This window comes from Adiantum capillus-veneris, chromosome 30 (genome assembly GCF_014529385.1).
Source record: "Adiantum capillus-veneris isolate H3 chromosome 30, ASM1452938v2, whole genome shotgun sequence".
Taxonomy (NCBI): domain Eukaryota; kingdom Viridiplantae; phylum Streptophyta; class Polypodiopsida; order Polypodiales; family Pteridaceae; genus Adiantum; species Adiantum capillus-veneris.
The window spans coordinates 50775950-50799205 of NC_140960.1; the positions used below are offsets into that span (position 1 = coordinate 50775950).

At 42.3% G+C, this 23256-nt stretch overlaps 1 protein-coding gene across 20 annotated transcripts in view; it reads left to right on the top strand.

Moving 5' to 3' along the window:
* LOC147417935 (uncharacterized) overlaps nucleotides 1-12686 on the top strand; it is a 260362-nt gene extending 247676 nt beyond the window's left edge. For 16 of the 20 annotated variants that reach the window (XM_086506516.1, XM_086506522.1, XM_086506518.1 and 13 more), the window contains 5 exons: nucleotides 9608-9895; nucleotides 10023-10262; nucleotides 10432-10737; nucleotides 10873-11061; nucleotides 11579-12685. In XM_086506516.1, the coding sequence (XP_086362642.1) occupies nucleotides 9608-9895; nucleotides 10023-10262; nucleotides 10432-10737; nucleotides 10873-11061; nucleotides 11579-12265 (1710 nt within the window). In that variant the 3' untranslated portion in view covers nucleotides 12266-12685. Of the gene's footprint in view, nucleotides 1-9607; nucleotides 9896-10022; nucleotides 10263-10431; nucleotides 10738-10872; nucleotides 11062-11578 lie in introns of those variants that run through there. The other 4 variants (XM_086506523.1, XM_086506519.1, XM_086506524.1 and 1 more) reach the window with 4 other exon arrangements.
* Nucleotides 12687-23256: the final 10570 nt, after the last annotated feature.

Below are 23256 nucleotides of genomic sequence, written 5' to 3' on the forward strand. Positions count from 1 at the left end.
GATTATACTCCCTACCCTCACACTAGGTCTCATCTGTGCTCTTTTTAATCCGTATGTCACAGTGCATACAAGACCTTTGAGGTGGCCATCTCTCCATGAATAAAGCATCAATTATGTAGGTTAGATAACTGGACACTCTTGAACATTCCTGAAGTTTCATGCAGATGAGATAAATCATGATTCTTTGAGTGGAGGAACCGTTGTTGAGGTTTGAATCTGGCCCTGTAGCAGAAATTTCTAGAGGTGCTCAAGCGCTCTCAGCTCTGTGGTGGCCTCTGTACAGAATCTCACTCTTAAGAGGATAGTATCATGCTCTCAAAACACAGCACACGGGTCCATGACACTCATACACAATGTACACCAAGACAATAGAGCTGAACAATGGTCCTTAATACATCACAGCAAAGTAACAGATACAACGTGATTAGCTGGAAACACATTGATCCAGACCAAGGACCGAGGACACGGGTACATGGGGTGTATGAAGGCTCAACTGTTCAGGGGAGAATTGTAGCTGGCAACACACTGCTCCAGACCAAGGACCGAGGACTCGGTTGCATGGAGTGTGCGGAGGCTGAACTGTGCAATGCTAGACTTTGTTTACAAGACTCAGGACTTAAGTTTGTAAGGGCTTGACTAACAGACAAGGTGCACAATTGGCGAGATATCCAAAGATTGTAATAGATCTAAAGTACTTATTGATCCACCAAATAATGTCTGATTGGAGATATAGTCCACGAAGTGTGTGATGAGAGTGGAAGCATCTGTAGCACGGATAGTGTGTCGTGCTCTCTACAGTGGGTGCTCCTCAGTGCAATGTGCGTGACAATCTCACTCAAAACAGACTGGAAACAAAGGAACAATAGACAACAACTGAGCTCACGGAGACACAACAGCAGCAGACCACAACATATATGACTCAACTATCTCAAAGAACTGATACAGACTCTGGCATGGCAGCGCTCTCAGCTCCAGCCCAGGACTCACAGGTACAATGGGGTGTCGAGGCTCAGATGTGCAGGGATGGTGAAGACGTGCTGTGTGTACATATGTACAACCATAAAGAGCCACCAACGGCTCATAAATGTCAGCCATCTAAGTCTCCCCAAACTGAGTGGTAGGTGAACAGCCACGATGTCCTCTAGACCACCGTTCGTATCTCTGCCACGTGTCACTGTCCAGCCTAGAGAGTCCGTCCAGTGTGAACCAGACCAGACCAACTGTACTAACTGTGTGTCCTATGAAAGTGACACTGTAGCCCACTACAAGTTGCCCGCTACGAAATCACTCACCGTCTCGGTGAGAGAACCAATGAAACTGCTAAAAGACTCAACTCCAATAATAAATGACTATTGTATTGTCATGGTGAAAAAACTGTCAATCATCATCCCAGAGAAAGAGTAGTCGCTATAATTGCACTCCAAGGATCAGTCTCCGGAGGTGGAGCCATCAAATCAATGGTGGAACTTTGCTGTAGAGGCTGCTGGGCTCTGTTGTTCATAACCTGGCCGCCTGTGGAAGGAGCCGCCAGTTGCTACAAGGCAGAGGGTAACACCTGTCCGGAAGTGTACTGAGGACGATGAGTGACACAGCCATTGCGGTGTGCACCAGTGACACCGTCGCAACAGGGAACGCTATGCATGTGGGACGATGGCAATGTGATTGAAACCCCTAAGGGTACTGTGGACTGTAGTACTAAACTGGAGGCTGTGTGTAGAGTCCCATATAGTTCTGAGAAGGACTTGCAGTATGCAATGGTGGCCCGGATCCAGCCCATCCAAACCCCACGCCAACTTGAGCTTGAGTCCGAGCCCGAGCCCGGGGCCGGGGCCCTACGCCTGGGCCTGAGGTAGAAGCATCTCCCAAAACATTTGTACTTGTGCTTTAAGGTCTTCAATGATGTCTGACTTTATTTCTAAAGCTTGTTGTAGCGCAAAAATCGTAGCATCCCGATCCGAGATGGCACTTACGGCCACCTTCAGAGATCCCTCCATAGCTGCATATATGGCAGAGTGGCACTGGTGCGTGGCAACTAACTGTTCCGCTCCAAGCTCTATGGTGGCGATAGCATTCACGGAGTCTTGTAATACTTTCTCCGAAAGGTGTAACAAAGAAGTAGAGTTGGCCACCCGTGAAGATGATACTGGAGGACTCCCAAGTGCCATAGGTGGTTCACTAGGAGTAGGTACTACTGGTGGAGTAGGAGGCGAGACGGGTTGCAATTGGAGTCAGCTCTGTATGGGTGAATATTGGGGAAGAAGGTAGAGGAATCTCCGAGGGAGAAGCCGCCAATTTGTCATGAAATTTGGGAGTCGACACTAGTCGAGTACAGAGAAGGATGGAAGACAGAGAGCGCCGCAGAAGATGTGTTACTTTAGTCTGTTGGCTCTCAGATATTGGCAAAGAGAGTAGAGACTCTGCTGTATCTTTTGCCACCTTTTCTTTGATCTTCTTTTTCTTGTTGATTTTAGAATCAGCATGATTGTTTAAGGATTTCCTTTTCCCTTGCACACTTCGTGTATCATCATCTACTTCGTTTGGTGTAACATGTATACTTATGACCCACGTCAAGAGAGGGGCTGCGAAACATTTGAAACTGAGCTGCACAGATCTCACCTGGGTCCGAAACCTTTTGGCCTAAGAGTGTAAAGATGAAAAAAGGATCTGGTGAAATCCACATGGTTGGGCATGGAGCAAACAGTAAAGGCCGTCCCAATGAGATAATGTAGTGGGCAGTTCACATTTCTTTGGCATCTCTAGTAGAAAGTAGTATCTAAAGATTGCCAAGAGTTGTTTGTTTCTTTCATAATTCGGGTGATCCGTACTAAGCATTTCTTCACATGACTGAATGGTGGCCTCCTTAGAAAGCTGAGAGAAGGTTCGGGTAGCAGGCTTCACCGATGGAAAGGTGGTCATACCCATAGCATGGCCTAACCTTGTAGCGGTGAGTTTATGACCCCTGACCTTGGGAAAATTCTTCAGAAGATCATGAATCATCTCTATAGGAACATTGGTTGGGAGATCTTCAACCAGTGCTGCGAGACCCATAGTCTGTAGTTGGTCCTTGGAGAGGATTTGACTGAGAAACGGTCGAGGCGGCTGTAGATAAACAGCCAAGGAGAATGGTGTGCGACTTTTAGATGTAGCTGGCCTACTGATCTCCTGATGGATGATTTCCTGATTGCGTTTCTTTTTACTTGCTGTTTTCACGTTTGTTTCTTTTGACGCATCCAATTCCGAAGTTTGGGATGCTTTGTAACTTTCATCGCTGGCATCACTGGAAGTGAAGGCATCCAGATCCTGGCCATTAGTTTCTGAGTCTTCCTCCTCTTCAGCAGAACTCAGTTGCTGAGGTGGTGGCTTCTTGACTAGCTTTTTGGAGGGTTTGCTGCTACCTTCCATGATAATTGCAAATATTCTGACACTAACTGATGTGCACACTTGTGAGTGACTGAAGTTGTTCCAATGCAGAGCCATAAGAACGTCAGACCCGGAACAGACTCAAAAACTAATCTACAATTGCATACACATCTAAACTTGCATACATGTGATAACTTTTCAATTATTGTATACTACTTTTGAATGAGTGGAAGCGAAAAAGCCGAACTGCTGAAAGAAGTCGAAGAGACAAGCGGTCGAATTGGGAAGAGCGAGAGATGTGCGGGATTAGGGTTACTTTGAAGGGAAGGCTCACGAATAAAGCCGCTTAAAAAATAGAGGTCGAGTAGCGTTTGACAACCCGGACGGCCTATTTTATCAAGGGAAGTGTTACAAGGCGGGCACCACGTGCCAATAGAAAAGAACAGACTGAACAGACCTTTAGCACTTCAATAACAACTGAACTAAGAGAGAGAGAGAGAGAGAGAGAGAGAGACGACACGCGACACGGAGTGGCGGAATTCCACCCCAGAGAGTATTGGCCCCAAACCTTGGCGCCCCTTTCGGTATTTCTTTATATTACTGCTGATTCGCAAAGTACAACAGCCGGGGAGCACCTTCTCTGCAATCTGCACGCTGAAGAGTGCCAGAGAGGACCCCCAAGCCTCATATTTAAAGGCCCAAAGCCTAAAAGCATCAAATATGAAAAGCTGACCCCAAAAAATCACTTTCCTAAAATTTCGGGATTTCACTAAAAATCTGCCGCAAATTCCAGGACGTCCGTACAGGTGCCACATCATCATATTTTGATGTGCAAAGTCTTTTGAGTGTGTTCTTCTTTATTTTTAATGCCTTTATGTCACTTGGGGCCCCATCGGACGGGGTCCCCATAAGTTGGTAGGACTTCTTCTTCTGTTACTTGTTCTTCTTAGGGTTTCTAGAATTAGGGTTTGCAGGTTTTAGGGTTAGGGTTTCCAGAATTAGGGTTTCAGCAGTTAGGGTTTCTGGCAGAAATTAGGGATTAGGGTTTCTGCTCTCGGGCAGCCACGTCATCTGTAAGTTGGCTCCATTCTTTAGGCTTTGACACGTCAGCAGTTTGTTACAGGAAGGGGTAGGGCGAATTGGTGAGGGGGACAGTTCGGCAGGGGGAATAGCGCGAGCTGGATTGGGAGTTGAACCAATTTGGATAGGGCGAATTGGGAGAGAGGGAGAGGAAGGCGAATTGGGGTAGAGGGTGGAACGAATTAGAGAAGAGGGGGAGGGCGACGAATTGGAAGAGGCTACAGAAGCGAATTGGGAAGGGGGAGAGGGACGAATTTGGAGAGGGAAGAGGGGGACAAATTGGGAGGAAGGGCGAATTGGGGAAAAGGGTTAAAAAAGCCGAATCTGGATTTTTTTCTTTTTCTTTTTTTTGGGGGGGGGGGGGGGGGAATTGGGGAAATGACGAATTTGGAGGTAGGGGGGGGCGAATTGGGAGATAGAGAGGGATTGGGAGTAAAACTTATATGCAGAGTGCAGAGGCGGACCAGATACCAGGTGAAGTACCTGTCACTTCTTTTGAAAAAATTGCAATAACTCGCTCCAATAGCTGCAAGCCAAGCCATTGTGATGTTTCTATTGTTTGGTTCAGCCTCTTCCATTGGTGGCGTAGAGTGGTATATAATGAAAGCTCAAACCTTTGCTTGCATAATAAGTAGGAGGAAGACCCAATGGAACTTTCTCTTTGGCACTAAGCTGATTAGAATAGGCCTTGTTGATAGTTCTTAATAGCTGTGTTGCTTTCAATTGGGTCTCCTGTGATGTTATAATGACCAACGATGTAACTTGCTTAAGCAACCTTGAATAAACAGAGTAGTCCTTTACAATAGCCCACCCGAGTCGGCTTCCTGCATGACCAGTGACCTTCGACAAAGTAAATAACATCACATCATCATCACGATAGTCCTCAAGTTGAAACATAAATCTGCGTCTCTCCCTAGTGCAAGAGTGCAAGGTAGCATCTTCTTGCTCAAAATACTAGCTGTAACCACGAATTTGCGATGGCCATAATTGTGAGAGCTTGACCATCATTGTGAGAGCTTAAAGCAGCATGTTGATGGGCATGACAGTGGATATGTTGTTGTACATATGAGGGTAGAGGTAGACTGGGTGATACACTTGCAGTTGTGGTTGTTTTTTTGGAGGATAGGAGCCTGTTAGTCAGTTGGGATGAGACTGCAACTATAGCACCTTGAAGTAAGTAGAGGTGAAGTTTGTCTTAAAGACAGCCAAGGATGTGCTTTGAAAACATCAAGGCCAAGGCGCCCGATTGGGGCTTTAGAGAGTAGAGATGGCAAGGGCGTACAATAGAGACAGACAACTCCGTGCTACGGAGAGAAGCGTGTGAACTTAAAGAAACTATCACAAAACAGACTAGGTGAGGAGTTTAACTTGAAAGACCTTAGTAAGAACGTCAAATAACACTGATGATAGAAACACTTAGAGAAATTTGACACTGATGATAGAAACACTTACAGAAAGAGTGATTGGATTGTAAGAAGTTCGAGACAATACCCCAATTACTGAGTTTATTGAGTGGAGAAAGGATACCTTAGGAGGAAAGGTGGAAACTTCTACAGGCATAGCAGAGACTGAGAGTATTGTAGAGACTGAGACAGTAACAGAACACCCGTTCTGGTGGGAAGGTAGTGGGGAGGAGAGAGATGGGAGATTAGAACCTATTAGCCATAACAATTACAAATGGCGAAATAGTTGCAGACTGTTTACTCAAAGGAATAATAGCACTTGATTCTGGAGCCATTTACCAGCGGCAATGGAACACCGTCCAAAGTTACTAACTGGATTGCTCCTTGTGGCAAAATTTCTTGTACCTTGAATGGCCCTTGCCCAAACTGAGTGGTAGGTGAACAGCCACGATGTCCTCTAGACCACCGTCCGTATCTCTGCCACGTGTCACTGTCCAGCCCAGAGAGTCCGTCCAGTGTGAACCAGACCAGACCAACTGTACTAACTGTGTCCCCTGTGAAAGTGACACTGTAGCCCAGCTACAGCATCACCCACTCCAAGCAAGATGTACTGCCTAGACAATTAAGTCCTCTACCCAACTGGCCATACTTCTCAATGCCCAATTGGTCACTGTCCAAGTAACGAAGTATGCAAGTTCCGGCTAACTAAGTGTCCAACTGTCCAAGACCAATGGATCGTTGAGGTCAATGGATCGTTGAGGCCAATGGATTAGCCCATCGGAAAGAAACTGAAATGTTAAACTAATTGTGGCGTCAATTGTGGCACCATGGCGAATTCCAGTCACCACCTAGGTGAGGCTAAAAAATTCTCTAGAAATTGACACAAAGCAACACTAGAGAGCAAGTATGAACAATGAGAAGTATGTGTGACAGCTGGTGGAAAGAGCCACTCTAAAAGAGTGGATTGGCTGATAGAAAAATGAAATGAAATGATATATTAACGTCTTCAAAAGGCCAAAGTGACCTATGAGACCAAAAGTTACAAAGTGGTGAGTCTGATATAGTGTGTGAGTATCGAAAAGAAAAGACTAAATGGTACTGGAAAAGATATTGTAACATCCTAAAATGTTGGAAGTGAGCTAAGCAGCTAACTGCAACTATGTAGGGTATGAATAATAGCTGATACAATGAGTGAAGCTGATACAGTGAGTGATACAATCTCAACAAAGGTGAGTGGATAATGTGTGACCATCAAGTCATAGGATATCCATCGTCGGTCACTGGCGGATCTCATCAATATCCTCCATGGCCAGTACTTTGACTGGGTGCCTCACATGCCGAGCTAGAATGGTCCGGATCGTCTGTTGCAGCCTCTGTTGATGTTGTGAAGCACCTTGCACTCGTGGGCATTTAATCTCCCTAGCTCAGTCTCTCAATCATTCGATGTGCCTCTGGTGCGGGTGGCATCTGAGCTCTGTTGTGAGAGCTGCTCCCCAATGGCCAGTCTCAAGACATCTTTAATGTGCCTCTAAGAGTGGCACTCCACTGATCTTCTCAACAAGCTCTCTCTGTGTCTACGCAACTCTAGTAAAAACAGTCCAAGACATCTTTGGTCCCGGTATCTCATGACTCTAGAAATTGGTTCAAAACCCTTTCTGAACAGGCAATGAAAGCGACCACGTGTCTCATAGTATACCGGGCAATGACATACGTAGTGCAACTCTGTCTCTAGCTCCAAATGCCAGAAGTGACATATCCTGGCCTCTACTGGTATTCCCTCTCCAAATCTACCAGTCTCAACCTAAAGTTGATACAAAGATGTGCGCATCTGACCAATAGCACACTGTATCCCATGAGATAAGTGTGTATCTGTGTATTTGGGCCTATCACATAGCCATCCTTCATGAGTTGGAGAAGATGCTCTCTATAGAAAGCCATCCCCGTGCCCAGCTCGTGTGTCGGCTATATCCAGGTCCTGATGTCTAGCTGAATCAAGTCCTGACGGATGAGTCTAGTGAGCTTTGTCCCTGTGAGAGTCAAAGAGGGTGCATCCTGAGAGTACTAGAAGGGGGCCAATTTGTCCATGTTGAAACCATGTAAATGAAACCATGATGTCATCTGTCCATACTAGCAGGTTGTATCCCCTTGCTGTGCTAGCTGTTGGGAGCTAGCCGAGCATATCTATTTCTAGGAAGGTCCCATAAACTGTGTATAAAGGAGATTGATTGAGTAAGTGCCTCGACCACAGGGGAGGTGCGGCCAATTGAGCTCGAATAATCTCGTATGGTATTTAAGCCTTGGATCTAATCATGCGAGAGATCATAGAAATCAAAAGCCTCTCCATCCATCAGTGCTACCAGATCTGCCATGGTGATCCACTGAGGGTCTCCATATCTGAACTTTGTACAGCATGGCTGAAGCCACCAGAGTGTCAAAAAGCCCTGGACTTTTTGTACTTTTTGTACCCAGACCTGGTATTAGATACCACATGTAACCTTTTGGTCTCATAGGTCATTTTGGCCTTTTGAAGACGTTAATATTACATTTCAATTTCAATTTCTCTCTCCAATCTTGAGCCTCCATCATCCATGCCACATGGGCCATGGCACATGCTCTCTCTCCCTCTCTCCCTATATCTCCCTTTAACCCTCCTCTCCCTCAACCCCAAAAATCTATTTAAGGCTTGCCCACCCTCTCTTCTTCTCTATCAACTTACAAGTTACCACCTCCTCTATCTCCTTAGTGAGGGAGATTATGGTTTTGCATCTAGTGCATCTGATTCATGTAGTGATGAGGATGATGCAACTACCTCAAGCTCAAGCTCGGACCACAACTCCGGTGATGAGAGCGATATGAGCACTTAGGACACTTTCTTTATGCTTTGAAGTTTGCACCCATGGGCCATGAGTTGTCACTACTTTTTGGTACTTAGTACTACTTTTTGTCACTTGTATCTCCCTACTTATGTAATGTAATCATGATTCTTCTTTTGTCCAACATTGCCGTTTCTAATGTCCATGGACAGATCTTTCATGTTCTAACTTGTAAGACTTAAGTTGTAAGTACTTAGTACTAAGTACTAAGGTCTATGTCATGACTCATGATAGTAAATACATATGATGATTGATCTATCATGTTTTAACTTTTGACTCTTGAGTTTGAAAACTTCTTGGTTTAGTGTAGGTTCTAAAGATGTATAATTTTTATTTTTTTTGCATCGTGCGTTACGTCATCGTGCATCTAGTACTGCACGTCTTTTCTAAGAGCATTTTCAAGTAAATATCGGTTTGTTTTTATCTATTTTTTGATTAAAAACAAATAAGATGATTAAGTTTTTTTTACCACATTGCTCTGAATGTGGTCAAGCTATACACGCATGAGGATGTCTCCATCTTGTGAGATACCTTTATGGAATGTTCTGGAAGATGTTGTCAGGAAAAATTAGCTGCTGAACTTGTTGCTTAACACTGACTGCTATCACTTACTGTTTAATTTTATGCAATATGCAAATCTCTGAGTCGAGCATTTACAAAATGCACAAGGCAACTCCTGAATCCTTGGAGCCTCATGCCTGAAGGTTTCCTTGTAGCAAGAACCACAAGGACGTGTATTTTAGGCATACCTCCTGGTTATGGCTCCAAAGAGCCACTTTAAAAACAATAAACTTGTCCTGTTGTCTTGTGTAAACCATTCGGCAGGAATCAAGCCTACCACACAGTGGCTATTGAGTATTCACTTAATTTTGTTTTGTATTTGGACTTCAGGTTCAGAGTATCTCCTTAGGTCAAGGTCAAGGTCCAAAAGCAGCAGCCTTGATTCAAAGTGGAATGCAAGTGGGTGATTGGGTCGTTCTACAGAACTGTCATCTTGCACCCTCATGGATGCCTCATCTCGAAAGAATTTGTGAATCCTTTGGTTCAGAAACCATAAATGTCAGCTTCAGATTATGGCTAACCAGCTATCCATCTGAAAACTTCCCCGTGACAATACTTCAAAGCAGTATAAAGATGACAAATGAATCTCCAAAAGGATTACGTGCAAACATGTTGCAGGTAAACCAAATCTCATGATTGGCTTTTAAGCTGGTAGTAACATCAGAACAGCAATGTTGCATAGAAGTAATCCATTTTCAGGAAGAATTTTCCGTTGAATACTGCTTTGATGAACATGATTTCGCAGAATTACCAAAGTGATCCCATCAGTGATATGAAGTTCTTTGAGATGCCTGGAGACAAAGGACCTGTTTGGAGACGCATGCTTTTTGGGCTATGCTTTTTTCATGCAAGTGTTCAAGAAAGAGTAAAATTTGGCCCTCTTGGCTGGAATATTCCTTATCAATTTAGCGACTCGGATCTAAAAATCAGTATGCGCCAGCTTCATGCTTTTCTGGTGGAGTTTCCTGAAAGCATCCCATTCAAGGTAAAGAACTCCCTATGTTTTATATCAGATAATATTTATGGGACTTGCCACATCCTCTCCAATGTTCATATGGGCCGAGTCTCAGAGCTTATGAGAACAACAAGTCAAGATAAAGTTCACACAACCAAGTGATCAACAAACTGATCCTTATGACACGTATTATTCGCAGGCACTGCTCTACTTGACAGGTGAATGCAATTATGGTGGGCGTGTCACCGATGCTCATGATCGTAGAACATTGATGTGTTTACTAGGTGTCATATATGCTCCAAGAATACTAGAGGAATCCTACAAGTTTTCAAATTCAAATGCATACGCGGCACCTCAGGATGGTTCTTACCCAGACTTTATCGATCGTATCAGACAGTTCCCCCTGATTGCCGCACCAGAGGTGTTTGGATTGCATGATAATGCGAACATCACGAAGGATCAGCAAGAAACTGATCTCTTCCTTTCTTCCATTCTTGCCACACAGGTGTAATCCACATGAACGAGCTTGATGTAGTCATTTGTTGCGAATTTTCTCTTATTTAACGATCTGCCTAACTTGTTAATCAATGCCAATGTTTGTTCGTATTTTCCCTGACGGTAACTACTCTATGCATGTCAGAGCAATGCAGCTGAGATGGGTGGACGTAGCAGGGAAGACGTGATCCTGGAGATCACACAAGACATGGCAAGCCAAATTCCACCTCCCTTCGATATAGAACTTGCTAGATATCGTTATCCAGTCCAGTACATCGAAAGCATGAACTCAGTTCTTCACCAAGAAATGACCAGATATAACAATTTGACAGAGGTACAAGTGCTAAAAACAGAGGATTACATAAGACATACTAAAAACAGTCCTCATATGACACTTAAAGCAATAAAGAGGAGCACAAAACCATAGAATATAGAGCTCCGGACCTCACAGTAGGCACTAAAGCTCTCGCGTAGGCGAAAACAAGTGATCTGGGAAAAAATCATCAAAAAGGGGGCCCATTTTCTTTTAACTGCTAGGGAAGTCCGGAAAACCCCATCATACTTCAGTCATACTCGGACTCGTTCGGGAGTATGATTCCCCAATTGGACGTGTCCAAAACAATCTATGAGTGCAGCTTTCTCTATTGAATACAGTAGAAATCATCTCTTGATTCCTAATCATACATCTAAGAAGTGATGTAGCCAGCTTACTTCAATTCGGACAAGTAGAGAGCCAGCTCAGCTATGGCCTCTAACATTTGCCTGGTTCTTGATCTACATGTCTGAGAGCAAATTTCTTCTTAAAATATCAAAGCAGTTGTTTGATTGAATATTTGAATTTGCACATGCAGGTAATTGGCTCTAGTCTTCAAGTCCTTCAAAAGACGCTGAAGGGATTGGTGGTTATGTCTGGGGAGATTGAAAAGCTGGCAAACAGTGTGTATAATGGCAAAATACCAGCAATGTGGGCTGCGAAATCATTCCCTTCATTGAAACCACTGAGTAGCTACATCATGGAATTGACACAACGCTTGAATATGTTTTCTACATGGATGGAGAAAGGGCCTCCACCCAAGTTTTGGATCAGTGGTTTCTTCTTCACTCATGCTTTCTTAACAGCAGTCCTGCAAAACTACGCCCGCAAATATAAGATTCCCATTGACACGATTACCTTTGAATTTAAGTGCTTAACCAAAGACGGAGCTCATGACCAAGCCCCGGAAGATGGCGTGTATGTCGAGGGAATGTACTTGGAAGGTGCTCGTTGGGACGAAGACAGGATGATGTTGACAGAGTCTTTGCCCAAAGTGTTGTTCTCTCCTGCTCCGATGATATGGCTGAAACCCATTGAAACAAGCAAGAAGAAAGAGTCACAGTGTTACCTTTGTCCATTATACCGGACAACAGAAAGGCGAGGTGTCTTGGCCACCACAGGCCATTCGTCGAATTTCGTCATCAATGTTGAGTTGCCCACAAACATGTCCCCAGAGCACTGGGTGAGACGTGGAGTAGCCATGTTCTTGTCATTGAGTGATTGATTTGTTTGCACTGCCCTGAAAGGGAAGTGCATTGCTTGTTGCACGTTTGTGAAATAGTTGGAGATAACGTCGGCTTCTCTAGAGTAACTCTTGAGTGTGGGTTTTCTACCAGATTCTTCTCTCGTTCTCCTCATGACAGTGCCTATGTGCACGCGCACGATGTGTTCTTATGTGTTGGTGCCTCTTTTGGATGAGTGATAACGTCTTCTGCTGTCTTAGAAAATCTCTGCAATTGCTGACAAATTCCATCCTAGTTGGAGCTATGTTCACTTCAAGCATTCTCTCGAAGTGCAAGCAAAGGTTGCTGATTTATGTTGAAATGCAGAACATCATCTCTTTTACCAGATACTGCTCAAGTTGAATGCAAGCATTTGAATTCTCAACAACAAGGACCTGATGATGGCTAGAACAGGGGGGGGGGGGGGGGGGGGGGGGAAGGGAGAGATTGTGTGCCTTTACAGCTTCAATGCTCAAAGAAATGTGTGCAATCTGCAAGTTGGTTTGAGGGATTTTAACTCTTTAGTTTGTAAAACCTCAACAGCTTGTAATAGTGGATAGCATTCGAATGTGTGAATAAGAGAAATGTAAATTAGATCAAGTCCTGAGAACTTGCAGGTATTCTCCTTTTGAATGCCCTAGGCGGGTATTAGAGCTCTCATGGCCTGGGGGGTTCAATGTATAATCATGTCAATATACCATATGAGTTCAGCAAGAGGAGTTTTCTATTTTTGAAAATTTAAGCAATTTAACCAAGATACATTAACAAACGGGGTTTTTTTAATCCATTCTGAAAAAGGTCCCATTTATTCATCAAAAAAGAGGGGTCGATCTATTCATGTCAACATTTTAACACCGGAATTTTTTTAAGTACCTTATGAACGCACGTTAATGGGAGTGCACTCCCACTGTGGGTGAATTCTATCTCCCATCCCTTTGGTCTTTGTATGGTTGTTTTCATTAGAATCATTATTTGCATCCTATTGATGGTTGCATGTATATTCTATTCAGTAACTTTCATTTTGTAGTGGTAGCTTTGGATTGGTTTTTGGGGGTTTTGCTTTAGTTTACCTTGGCCATTCTAAGGATGTTGTTTGCCCCCAGGATGAATAGTCCTTGCATCTGTATGTGTATGTATATGTTTCGTACCAGATTAGCCATCTAATATTCTTCACTAGTTTTGAGATTCTCATCAATAGTTAAATACATCTTTAACACAAAGAGAGTATGTTTTAAACATAGGCTAAACATATCACAAAAAAGCATTACATTTGTTCATGGAGACTTAAGGATGTTAAAAACTTTCTATTGTCATAATAACGAAATAAAAATTCATTCTAGCCAAGGCAAGTGAAGTGTTGCGTGCTTTTCAGCCTTTGCAAGCTGTATAGTCCCCCTTTGCTCTGAATTTTGAGTGCATGAGAGCCGGGGTGTGTGGGTAAGAGAGAGGAGGCATTCTGTGTGGTGTTTCTCCTTTTGTAAATTTTCTTGGGTTTTTCTCCTTCTCTTTGTAAAGGGCATGGTAGTGGTCTCTTCTTATTATGGTGGAACAAGCAATATACAAACGTAGGAATTAGGTAGATTTCTCCTCAGTGAATGCAGCAAATATAATCAAAGAATGTTTGTCATAGGATTTTGTGGATGCCTGGAATGCATGGGATGGCCAAGAACTTGCCACTGAAGTAGTCATTCCGGTTCAGGAACTTATGGACCTAGTCCCAATATGTTTTGAATATCGTTATTTTGTTTTTTTCAGGCAAAATGTCCTCTACCCAAGAAGCAGGTCAGTGGGTTGATTTTTTGCTTAGAACAAGCTGTCACAGAGGTATATTTTGGTGCCCGAGGTTTTTATGAGGTCTTGTTGGTTGACATGGATACTCATTTGCAATTATTGGAAATGTCGCCTTTATTTTTCATTATGCAAATTATACATGTATTGCCATGGGCACTTACTAAAGATTACCATAGTTTTATCCGTCACAAGTGTCCGTGGAAATAGTGGATTTTTATACACATGGAAGTCTGGTGGAAATAGTGGATTTTCATACAGATGGAAGTGTCCAGTTTGGGTAGGAATAGTGGATTTTCATGCACATGGAAGCACTTCCTACCTCTTTTGGCTACTAAATTAGGCAAAGTGATATGTCCTTCCAACTTGGAGACTAATTCCAATAGATTGTGTACTTTGGGATATAGATAAATCCACACTTGCATGAATTACAGGCAATTCTGGTGTTCCAATGGTAGGTAAAAGGTCGTTTAAACTCCCATGGGGAAAACTTGCTCTACTTGTTTCACTTGTGGTAAATTTGGGCATATGCAATTTGAATGTTCGTCACCTTTTGTTGTTCCTACAAGTGGAATTTATGTTGCCTCTCCCTCTTCATTGTCTACGAAGACCAAGATGGGGGACTCTAATGGAAACATTACAGTCTCAGCAAGGTAAAGACAAAAATAAGTTTCTGGCTTATGTACAGTCTAGCACAAAGATTGACGCCAAAGGTAAAGCCAAATTTGTTGATTCCAATGATGGTTGTTTGCAAACTCCAAAGAAGGCAACTCAACCTCGTTTTCCACCTACATCAAGGAATTATGTGCCTGCTTTAAATGGGAAAAGTGGTGGGAACTCTGCATTTGCCTCTTATGATCACAAATTGGTAGTTGAAGTGTCGGATAAAGTGGTTCACTCTTATAAAGATGCTTTGATTTGTCCTTCATCTGCACCATTGCTTAGGCATCACCCTTCTTCACAAGGAATGCATGTGGAATCTTCTTTGCTAGTTGTTGGCATGCATGCAGATCTTAGGATATTGTGGTATTATTGGAGCATGATTCTCTTGTAAATATTGTACAGATGCATTCATCTCTTAGATGTTTCACATATAATGTGTGCAGGTTGTGTAACCATGATAAATGGAAGCTAACCTGGCATATGGATGTACATATAAAGAGGATATTGTGGTAATACTCGAGCATAATTAGCATGAGTTTGTTGGTCAATCTTTGTATTTTGTGAGATTTTGGATTCCTTATGTTGCCACTAATATTTATGTAGGTTGTACAACCAAATAAATGGAAGCTAACTTTGCTTTATGGATATACATATAAAGAGGATATTGTGGTATTACTAAAGCATTATCAATATAAGTTCGTTGGTCAATCTTTGTATTTTGTGAGATTTTGGATTGCTTATGCTGGCACTAGTACTTATTCGAGTGTTTTGATGATGGTGTGACATGAATTGCAGTCAGTCTTCGCCCATAATGACCCTAAGGAATGGTGGAAGATGTCACCTTTGGTAAGAATTAGCCAAATATCCTTAGCAGTTGCATGTGGGGATTTTAATAATGCACTTGAAAACCCATACAATACATATGGTCATTCACATATGTTGAGCTATGAGCCTTCTTCTTGGGGATAATATGGTCAGTGATGTTGATATTTTGGATTTATAGGCCGTTACTTGCTCTCAATAGGGGTTATACTTTTACTCGTGATGCGTATTCAAGGTATCAAGCATGGCTGGATCATTTTGGTATGCATTGGGTACTAGGTAGTATGATATGTTTGCATGTAATTTGAGAGTTGATCATTTTTTAACTTTATTCAATCGTTTCTCTCTTTGGCTGTTGGTTTATTTTGATGTATCTCCTGATGAGACTACTCTCTACTGCAAGCCGTTATTGCATATCAGTAATGCATATCTGTCACATCAAGCCTTCCAAAGTTTGGTTGAAGCAATCATTCCTCCTCTTGTCTCTCATATGTTTACCGATGTGGATGTGCTTTGATATCGTTTTGTGATGTGTATCGAGGTAGTAATACAAGATTATTGTAAATGGTATATGCAACAACAAAGAGAAAAGGTGCAAGCACATAAGGACACCTATCAAGAGTTAGAAACAATTGTGGATTTTAGACCACCCACTTTTGTTGAGCAAGAAACTTTATGTGTTGCTAAAGTCTCTTTGATGAATAATAATAAGTGGAAACTAGAAAAATGGAAGGTCAAATCGAAGCAATATGCTCTCATAGATAAAGGTTGTTCATCAAAACAATTTTTTAAGCACTTACATCATTCGCGACAATCTACAAATATTAAAAGAGTTAAGGATGATTTTGGACAATGGATTAGCAAAAAAATCCAGTTAGCAAATTCTACGGTGGATCATTTTCAGGAAGTTTTTACGGCTCCTTCATAGGAGATATTGTAAACTAGGCAATTGCTATTTTTGTATGTGATTGTTAGTGGTAATTGATAGTGGATGATGCAAATACACTTGAAGCTTATCTAAATGAAGCTGAAAAAATAGCGGTTTGTTACATCTTGGTCATTGGAAATATCCTGGAAGAGATGGTCTTACGGTTGAGTTTTTTCTTCACTTTTGGGAGTCCCTAAAATAACCTCTCCTTGTCATGATGAATCATGCATGGATTACACAATCTTTGCTGTAATCGTGGAAAGAAGGCTTTTTGAAATTTTTACCTAAGCAAGCACTTTGTGAATCTCTTTCCCATTGGCATTCAATTATGCTTATGCTAGTTATTACAAACTAATGCCGAAAATGATTGCTACACGCATTAAAGATCATTTGATTTCTGGCATACATGCCGCTCGATATGGTTTCATTCCTCGTAGACAAATTATGAATAATATTGTGAATGCTTTCATTGGCATTGAGTATGCAAAATATACTAGACAAGATGTGCTTATCATGCAGGTTGATATAGAGAAAGCATCTGACACTATCATTGAGACTTCATTGTACAAATCATGGCGAGCTTGGGCTTTGGTTTTAGAATGCGTCCTGTGGTCTACTTTCTTTACGAACATAGTCAATCCTCCATAATAATTAATGGTGAGCTTACTCAATTATGGGATCTTGGTCATTTTGCCAAGCATGTATGTTCTTTAAATGCCATGTTGGATGTTATTGCCACGTATCCTCTATTGCTTTATTTGGACTCCTTGACGGAATATGTTCAGTTACATGGGTTAGAACTACCATATGGCAATCATTTAATATATGCTGGTGATTCCATGTTCTAGCTCAGAACAACCTAGAAATGAACCGATGATGTTAGATGTATCATGGAAGCCCTTTACATTTATGGGTTGGTGTAATGGAATTGGCCTATTAACTTGAGAGTAGCGGATGTATGGTTGTAGATATTATCATCCTTAACTCTTTTAATATTTGTAGATTGTCGCGAATGATGTAAGTGCTTAAAAAATTGTTTTGATGAACAACCTTTATCCATGAGAGCATATTGCTTCGATTTGACCTTCCATTAATTTCCGCTATGCCTTGTGTGAGTGTGTGTGTGTGTGTGTGTGTGTGTGTGTGTGTGTGTGTGTGTGTGTTCTCTCTCATCTCCCCTAATGTATGGTTCGCCCCCTCCTTTTAGGGATTTGTTTTGACCTTTTGCACACCTCAATCCACTTAACTTGGGCTTGGTTCCCACCACAAGCTTGGCCCTTAAGCCCCTCAAGCTTGGGCCGGGTTCCAGTCTCAAGTACGATCCTAGCATCTCAAGCATGACAAGCACCTCAAGCATATCAATCATCAAGCACCTTAAGCTTAGGTCAGGTTCCCACCTCAAGCTTGGGTCGGGTTCTCATCTCAAGCTCAAGCCCTAACTTACCTAAGGTCAAAGGACTTTTACACACATTGTTGGAGGTCTTCAATGAAGCTAACCCTAAGGTCTTATGCTCCATTGGTTAGCCTTGCTCTTTGATAGACCATCTCTCATTTGGGTCCCTTTACCATTGGCCCCGTGTGGAGATAGATCTATAAGCACATGTCTGTATCTTAACCCTTGTTCCGTTTATTCTCCCACATTAAGTGATCAGTTTAGTATGAGAAAATCATTTGGGTTGGTTAGATATTAGTCTTTATGACAGTTGGCCATTGATTTGCATGTTACCTTCCAAAAATCTAAACTTTTGTCATTGCACGGGATGGATTAGCACTCTGTTTTATGGCCAAGTGAGATAGTGAAGCCGGATCAAATTGTGCAACATCTTGGATATCCTTCGGCTTGTTTGGTAAACAATTCCAAATGTTGGATTGGGTTGAGCATAAAATTACATCTAAATTGTGATATTGAAAATTGTCTACCTGATCGCTACATGTACGACTTAGAATAGTGCAATCTATCTTGATGGCATACATGCACTTCTTTCTAGGCATTGGCCACCTTGTTTCCTTTGTGCTTTCATGTCTCAGATTTTGGACCATTTCTGGTCTACTTGCTCCCACAAAAAAGAGTTATGGCCTTCCTTAATAACGTGATCTACTTGCTCCCACTTCTCTTTGGCCTATCACCCACAAACGGATGGCCAAAGTGAGATAGTCAATCTTACGATACTCGATCTACTCAAGACTTATGTTACGGAAGTAGATCAACGCTCACAATGGGAAAAGTACTTACCTCTTGTAGAGTATGCCTACAATAATATTGTACATACTTCTACGGGAAAAGCACCTTTTGAGATCATTGAGGGAAGACCTAAAAGTCCCTTGCTACTCAAAGTACATGGGAAGATATTCACAGCCGATGAGTATAGCCGTGACCTACAAGAATCTTTTCAAAAGATTAAGGAGGCTATATCCATCTCTCAACAAAGGCAAAAAGCTGCTGCTTACAAGCACAAAAGGGTCTTAACGTTCAAAGAAAATGATTGTGTCTTACTTAAATTTCCTAAGGTTTGATTAAAGCAAACGACGGGCAAAAATCCTACAAGCCATCAAAAGTATTATGCTAAGTTAGCAAAAAGATACTATTTTGTCCTTTGCAAATCTTGAACCCCATCAATGAGACGGCTTACCAACTTAAGTTGTCCAACCATTGGCTCATACGCAATGGGTGATAGGCTGAAGAGAAGTGGGAGCAAGTAGATAACGTGATCAAGTACTTGCTCCAAGGAAGGCCATGTTGTTATTAGTATTGGTGAAACAAAAACAGCCTTGGATGCTAATGTTTACTTTTTTATGTTCTCATGTGGTTTCCACACTTGATTTTGGTCACTGACAGCCTTCATACTAGGATGTGGTTTTTGGAAAATCTGAAGCTAAGATTTCTGGCTACCCCCTTGCTTCGACTCTTGTAGATGATTGGAAACAAGTAACGAAATAGTTATTGTGGCATGGTCAAGATGATGTGAGTGGAAATTTACTTAGACTTGAGAGTTTGCATAGGAGTCTGTTTTTTTAATAAACTCTTATCCATCGGTCTCCCTGATGCATATTTTCCCTCTCAAAAAGGCTTTGATGTGATCTCAGATGTTGTCAATGCTACTGGGCATGTAATCTCATTTCGACAGGCTGCTTATAACACCATATTAGAGAGTTTGAGACTTTAGAGCAATTTGGGAATCACCAATGTCTTGAAGGTTTGACCATATTTCAACGGGCTACTTCATCTATTTTTGATCTTGGAATACATTATATAACATGTGGCAGATCATCAAGGATATGGTTGATTCTAGATCTCCCATTTTTTTTGCTTGCTACTGAGGATTGACTCGATGATTGGCATTATGCTCGTTCCTTGATCCTCTTTATCTAAAAAAAAGGTATATTGTGATTTGGAGTCATTATCTTGGATAGAAGATCGCTATAATATAGCATAGAATATGAATAAAGGTACTTCATGGTGGCACAACAAAGTCATGAAAGTGTGGCATGCTAAGCTTCCTTTGAAAGAGCAATTGTCTATGTGGAGATGTATCATTGGGGTTTTCCCAAGTAGAAAATTTTTCCGGTCTAGAGGACTGGCTTCCTCACGATGTGTTCATTGTGGTGTTGGCACTGAGAATATTCACATTTATTGTGGTTTTGTTCTCATACGTAGAGGTTTGTGTGGATCACATCTCTACATGTCTTTGTACTTGTTTCCATGGAATACCTTTTGGTTGATATTTTTGGCTTTTTGGAGTGCTTCCACTATTGCTTTGGCCTCCTATGCAAGGTATGCCAAGCACTTTCCCATCTCAATGTTTTTATCATGCCAATGATCCCTCGGCCCCTCATAGCTTCTACACTTCAATCTCCACCTCCATGCAGCAGGAGTAGAGACCACCTCATCCCCTGACTCGCCCGTCCAATACTAGATAGAGTCTTCAATGAAAGTTGTGAAATTCCTCGGTACAGAGTTAGTACGACTTATGGCATTTATGCCTTGAAAGCGTGAAATTGTGCAATTTGATGAACAAAAATAATATTTTCTCCCTTTTTTCTAAAAGAGCTTGGTTCCAAAATGTCGATTTTCAACGTAACGTTAGCCTCTTCTTCATTGATCGAGCGCCACTCTCTCTCTAGAGCTGAAAATCCCAAAAGTGAGTCCAACTTTCTCCTAATGCGACTTCAGTTTCGATACCAATTCGAATCGACCTCTACTGCTCCCACCAACTTCAAGCATAGGTGTCCATAGCTACTCGGTTAACCACTTCGTCCCGGCGGCGAAAGGCGGCATTGCTTTCATCTTTTGGCATCGACTCAGACTCTCAACCTTGAAGTCTGGACACCATTTCTAGCGCACCGGCTCGACATCCTTACACATTGTGGCGGATTTCTACATATCCAACCCAACACCGGTTTCACGTGGACGATTTTTTCCCGCGATCAACAATTGTGCTTGCCACACGCATTGGTGAGGTACCTCTACCATAGAGGAGTGACACCCGGCATCGGCACTAAGCACACCGATCACGCTCTACAGCATAGTTTTTCGACTACGACACGCTTGGCGGCTATTTGACTAGCATATTTCTGCCCTGTGGTGAAAATCGGCACATAGCGACACCGACACGTAGGTTACAAGGGGCTTTTCAACCAATTTTACACACAGATTCTCCAGGTTTCTAGACACAACGCTTTCATAGGTGATTTGGCAGTCATTTTGATAGCAGATTCTCTGCGGCGAATAGATGCGCTAGATGCATTTTGTTGTGAGCACACTTGGTGCTACTGAGCTCTTTTGAGAGCAGATATCCCCGCCGGGATCACTTCTACTGCATGCAGCAGTTCTTGGGGTCTGTTTGAGCGCTCATGTACATTGAGTTGCGGACACTGCCCATTGTACTACCTGTGGAGCCAATTTTTGGCTATTTTGGTAGTTTTTCCCTATCGTTTCTGAGACTCGGAGCAGAAGAGCCCTTTTTGAGACTGTGGCTAGTCCATGTGTGTCTACATTAGCCTTTGGAGGGTCAATAGCATGAGGTTTTCTTTGAACTGGGGTGTGCTTGTATGTTGAGACACCTTCGGTGATACAGGTAGTTGGAATTCCCCTTTACAGTACCCTCACCATAGGATATGTATCTGGATGGTTTTTTGTGCCTTCGACGCGGAGTTGGCGGTCACACAGCAGTGGTTTTGTGCAGTAGATGCCTAATTAGTGCAGTTGGCACATTTATGCGTATTTTGAGTTGAGTTTTGACTCCCCATACAAAGAAGACTCTGCCGGATTTCCTTTCTGCAAGTCATGACTTTCATTGTTGGCACTTTTGAGCCAGAAAAGGAGGATTATTTCATTCGCAAGTTCAATGGCAGCAACTTCACCATGTGGAAAGAGAGCATGAAAGATGTTTTGACAAACAAAGGCCTATCAAAACCGTTGAAAGAGCGTGCAGAGGATGATGACTATATATAAGCTCAGTGGGAACTTTTGGATGCGAGAGCCATGGCTACGATATGTCTACATCTAGCCAAGTCAGTGCTCTTCACTATCATAGGGAAGACAACAATCAAGGAACTTTGGGATAGCTTATGTTCAACATGGAAGAGCAAAAGTGCATCCAACAAAGTTTTTCTCATGAAAAAGCTTATGAAGCTCAACATGTAAGAAGGTAGCACAATTTCTGGTCACTTAAATGAGTTCAACTCCTTGTTCAATCAGTTGAAATCTGAGGGCTTTAAGGAGTTTGACGACCAACTCAAGTCTATATTCTTGTTATGCTCTTTACCCAGTTCATGGGACATTTTTTGCACAACCATTAGCAATTTGGCACCGAATGGCAAGTTAGTGTTCAATGCTCACAAATGTGTTGCTCACTAAAGAAATTCAACATAAATCTCTCGATAGTGCTAGTCATGGAGATGCATATATGGATGGCAGTTCAACGAAGGCAAGAGGTCGTTACAGGAACAAATACAAAAGCAAAAGTAGAGAGCAAAATCCTCGTAGTCCTAGCAGGCACAGGAACTCAAGTAGAGACCGCAGTGCCAGAAATGTCGAGTTGCCATAAGAAGGGCCATTACAAAAAGGATTGTCACAGTTTCCTAAGAGATCATAAACACATGCAAAAAGATAATTCTGGAAAAGGCAAAAGTACGGTAAAGATCGAGGAGCTCAATGTGGTTGAGTCTCCCATACCTACCACTACAGTAGAGGATGCTTCTCCTCCAGTGATGATCATTATGCCAACAGAGATTCATGTAGAGGTGACAGAAGACCCCTCAGATGTTCTTATTTTCACTGCAGATCTCACTCCATATGCTTTTGTTCCATAGGATGAGGGTTATGCACAGGATTGGATTCTTGATTATGGTGCAAGTTTTCATGTCACACCGCATAGAGAGTGGTTTTCCTCTTATGCATCCATGCATGGCATAGTCAAGATTGGTGATTCCTATGAGCTTGACATTATTGGCATTGGTGATGTGAAACTTCAGATGCATAGTGTCACTACTTTTGCGTTGCAGAATGTCAGACATGTGTCCAAGCTTACTAAGAGCTTGTTTTCTACAGGGCAATTGGATGATCTTGGCTACACTATAGGTTTTGGTAGTGTAGCGCAGATAATGTGTCGTGCTCTCTATAGTGGGTGGTCCTCAATGCAATGTGCGTGACAATCTCACTCAAACAGACTGAACAGAAAGGAAACAATAGACATCAACAAAGCTCACGAGACACAACAGCAGACCAGAATATCTGACTCGACTATCTCAAAGACTGATACAGACTCTAGCGTGGCAGCACACTCAGCTCCA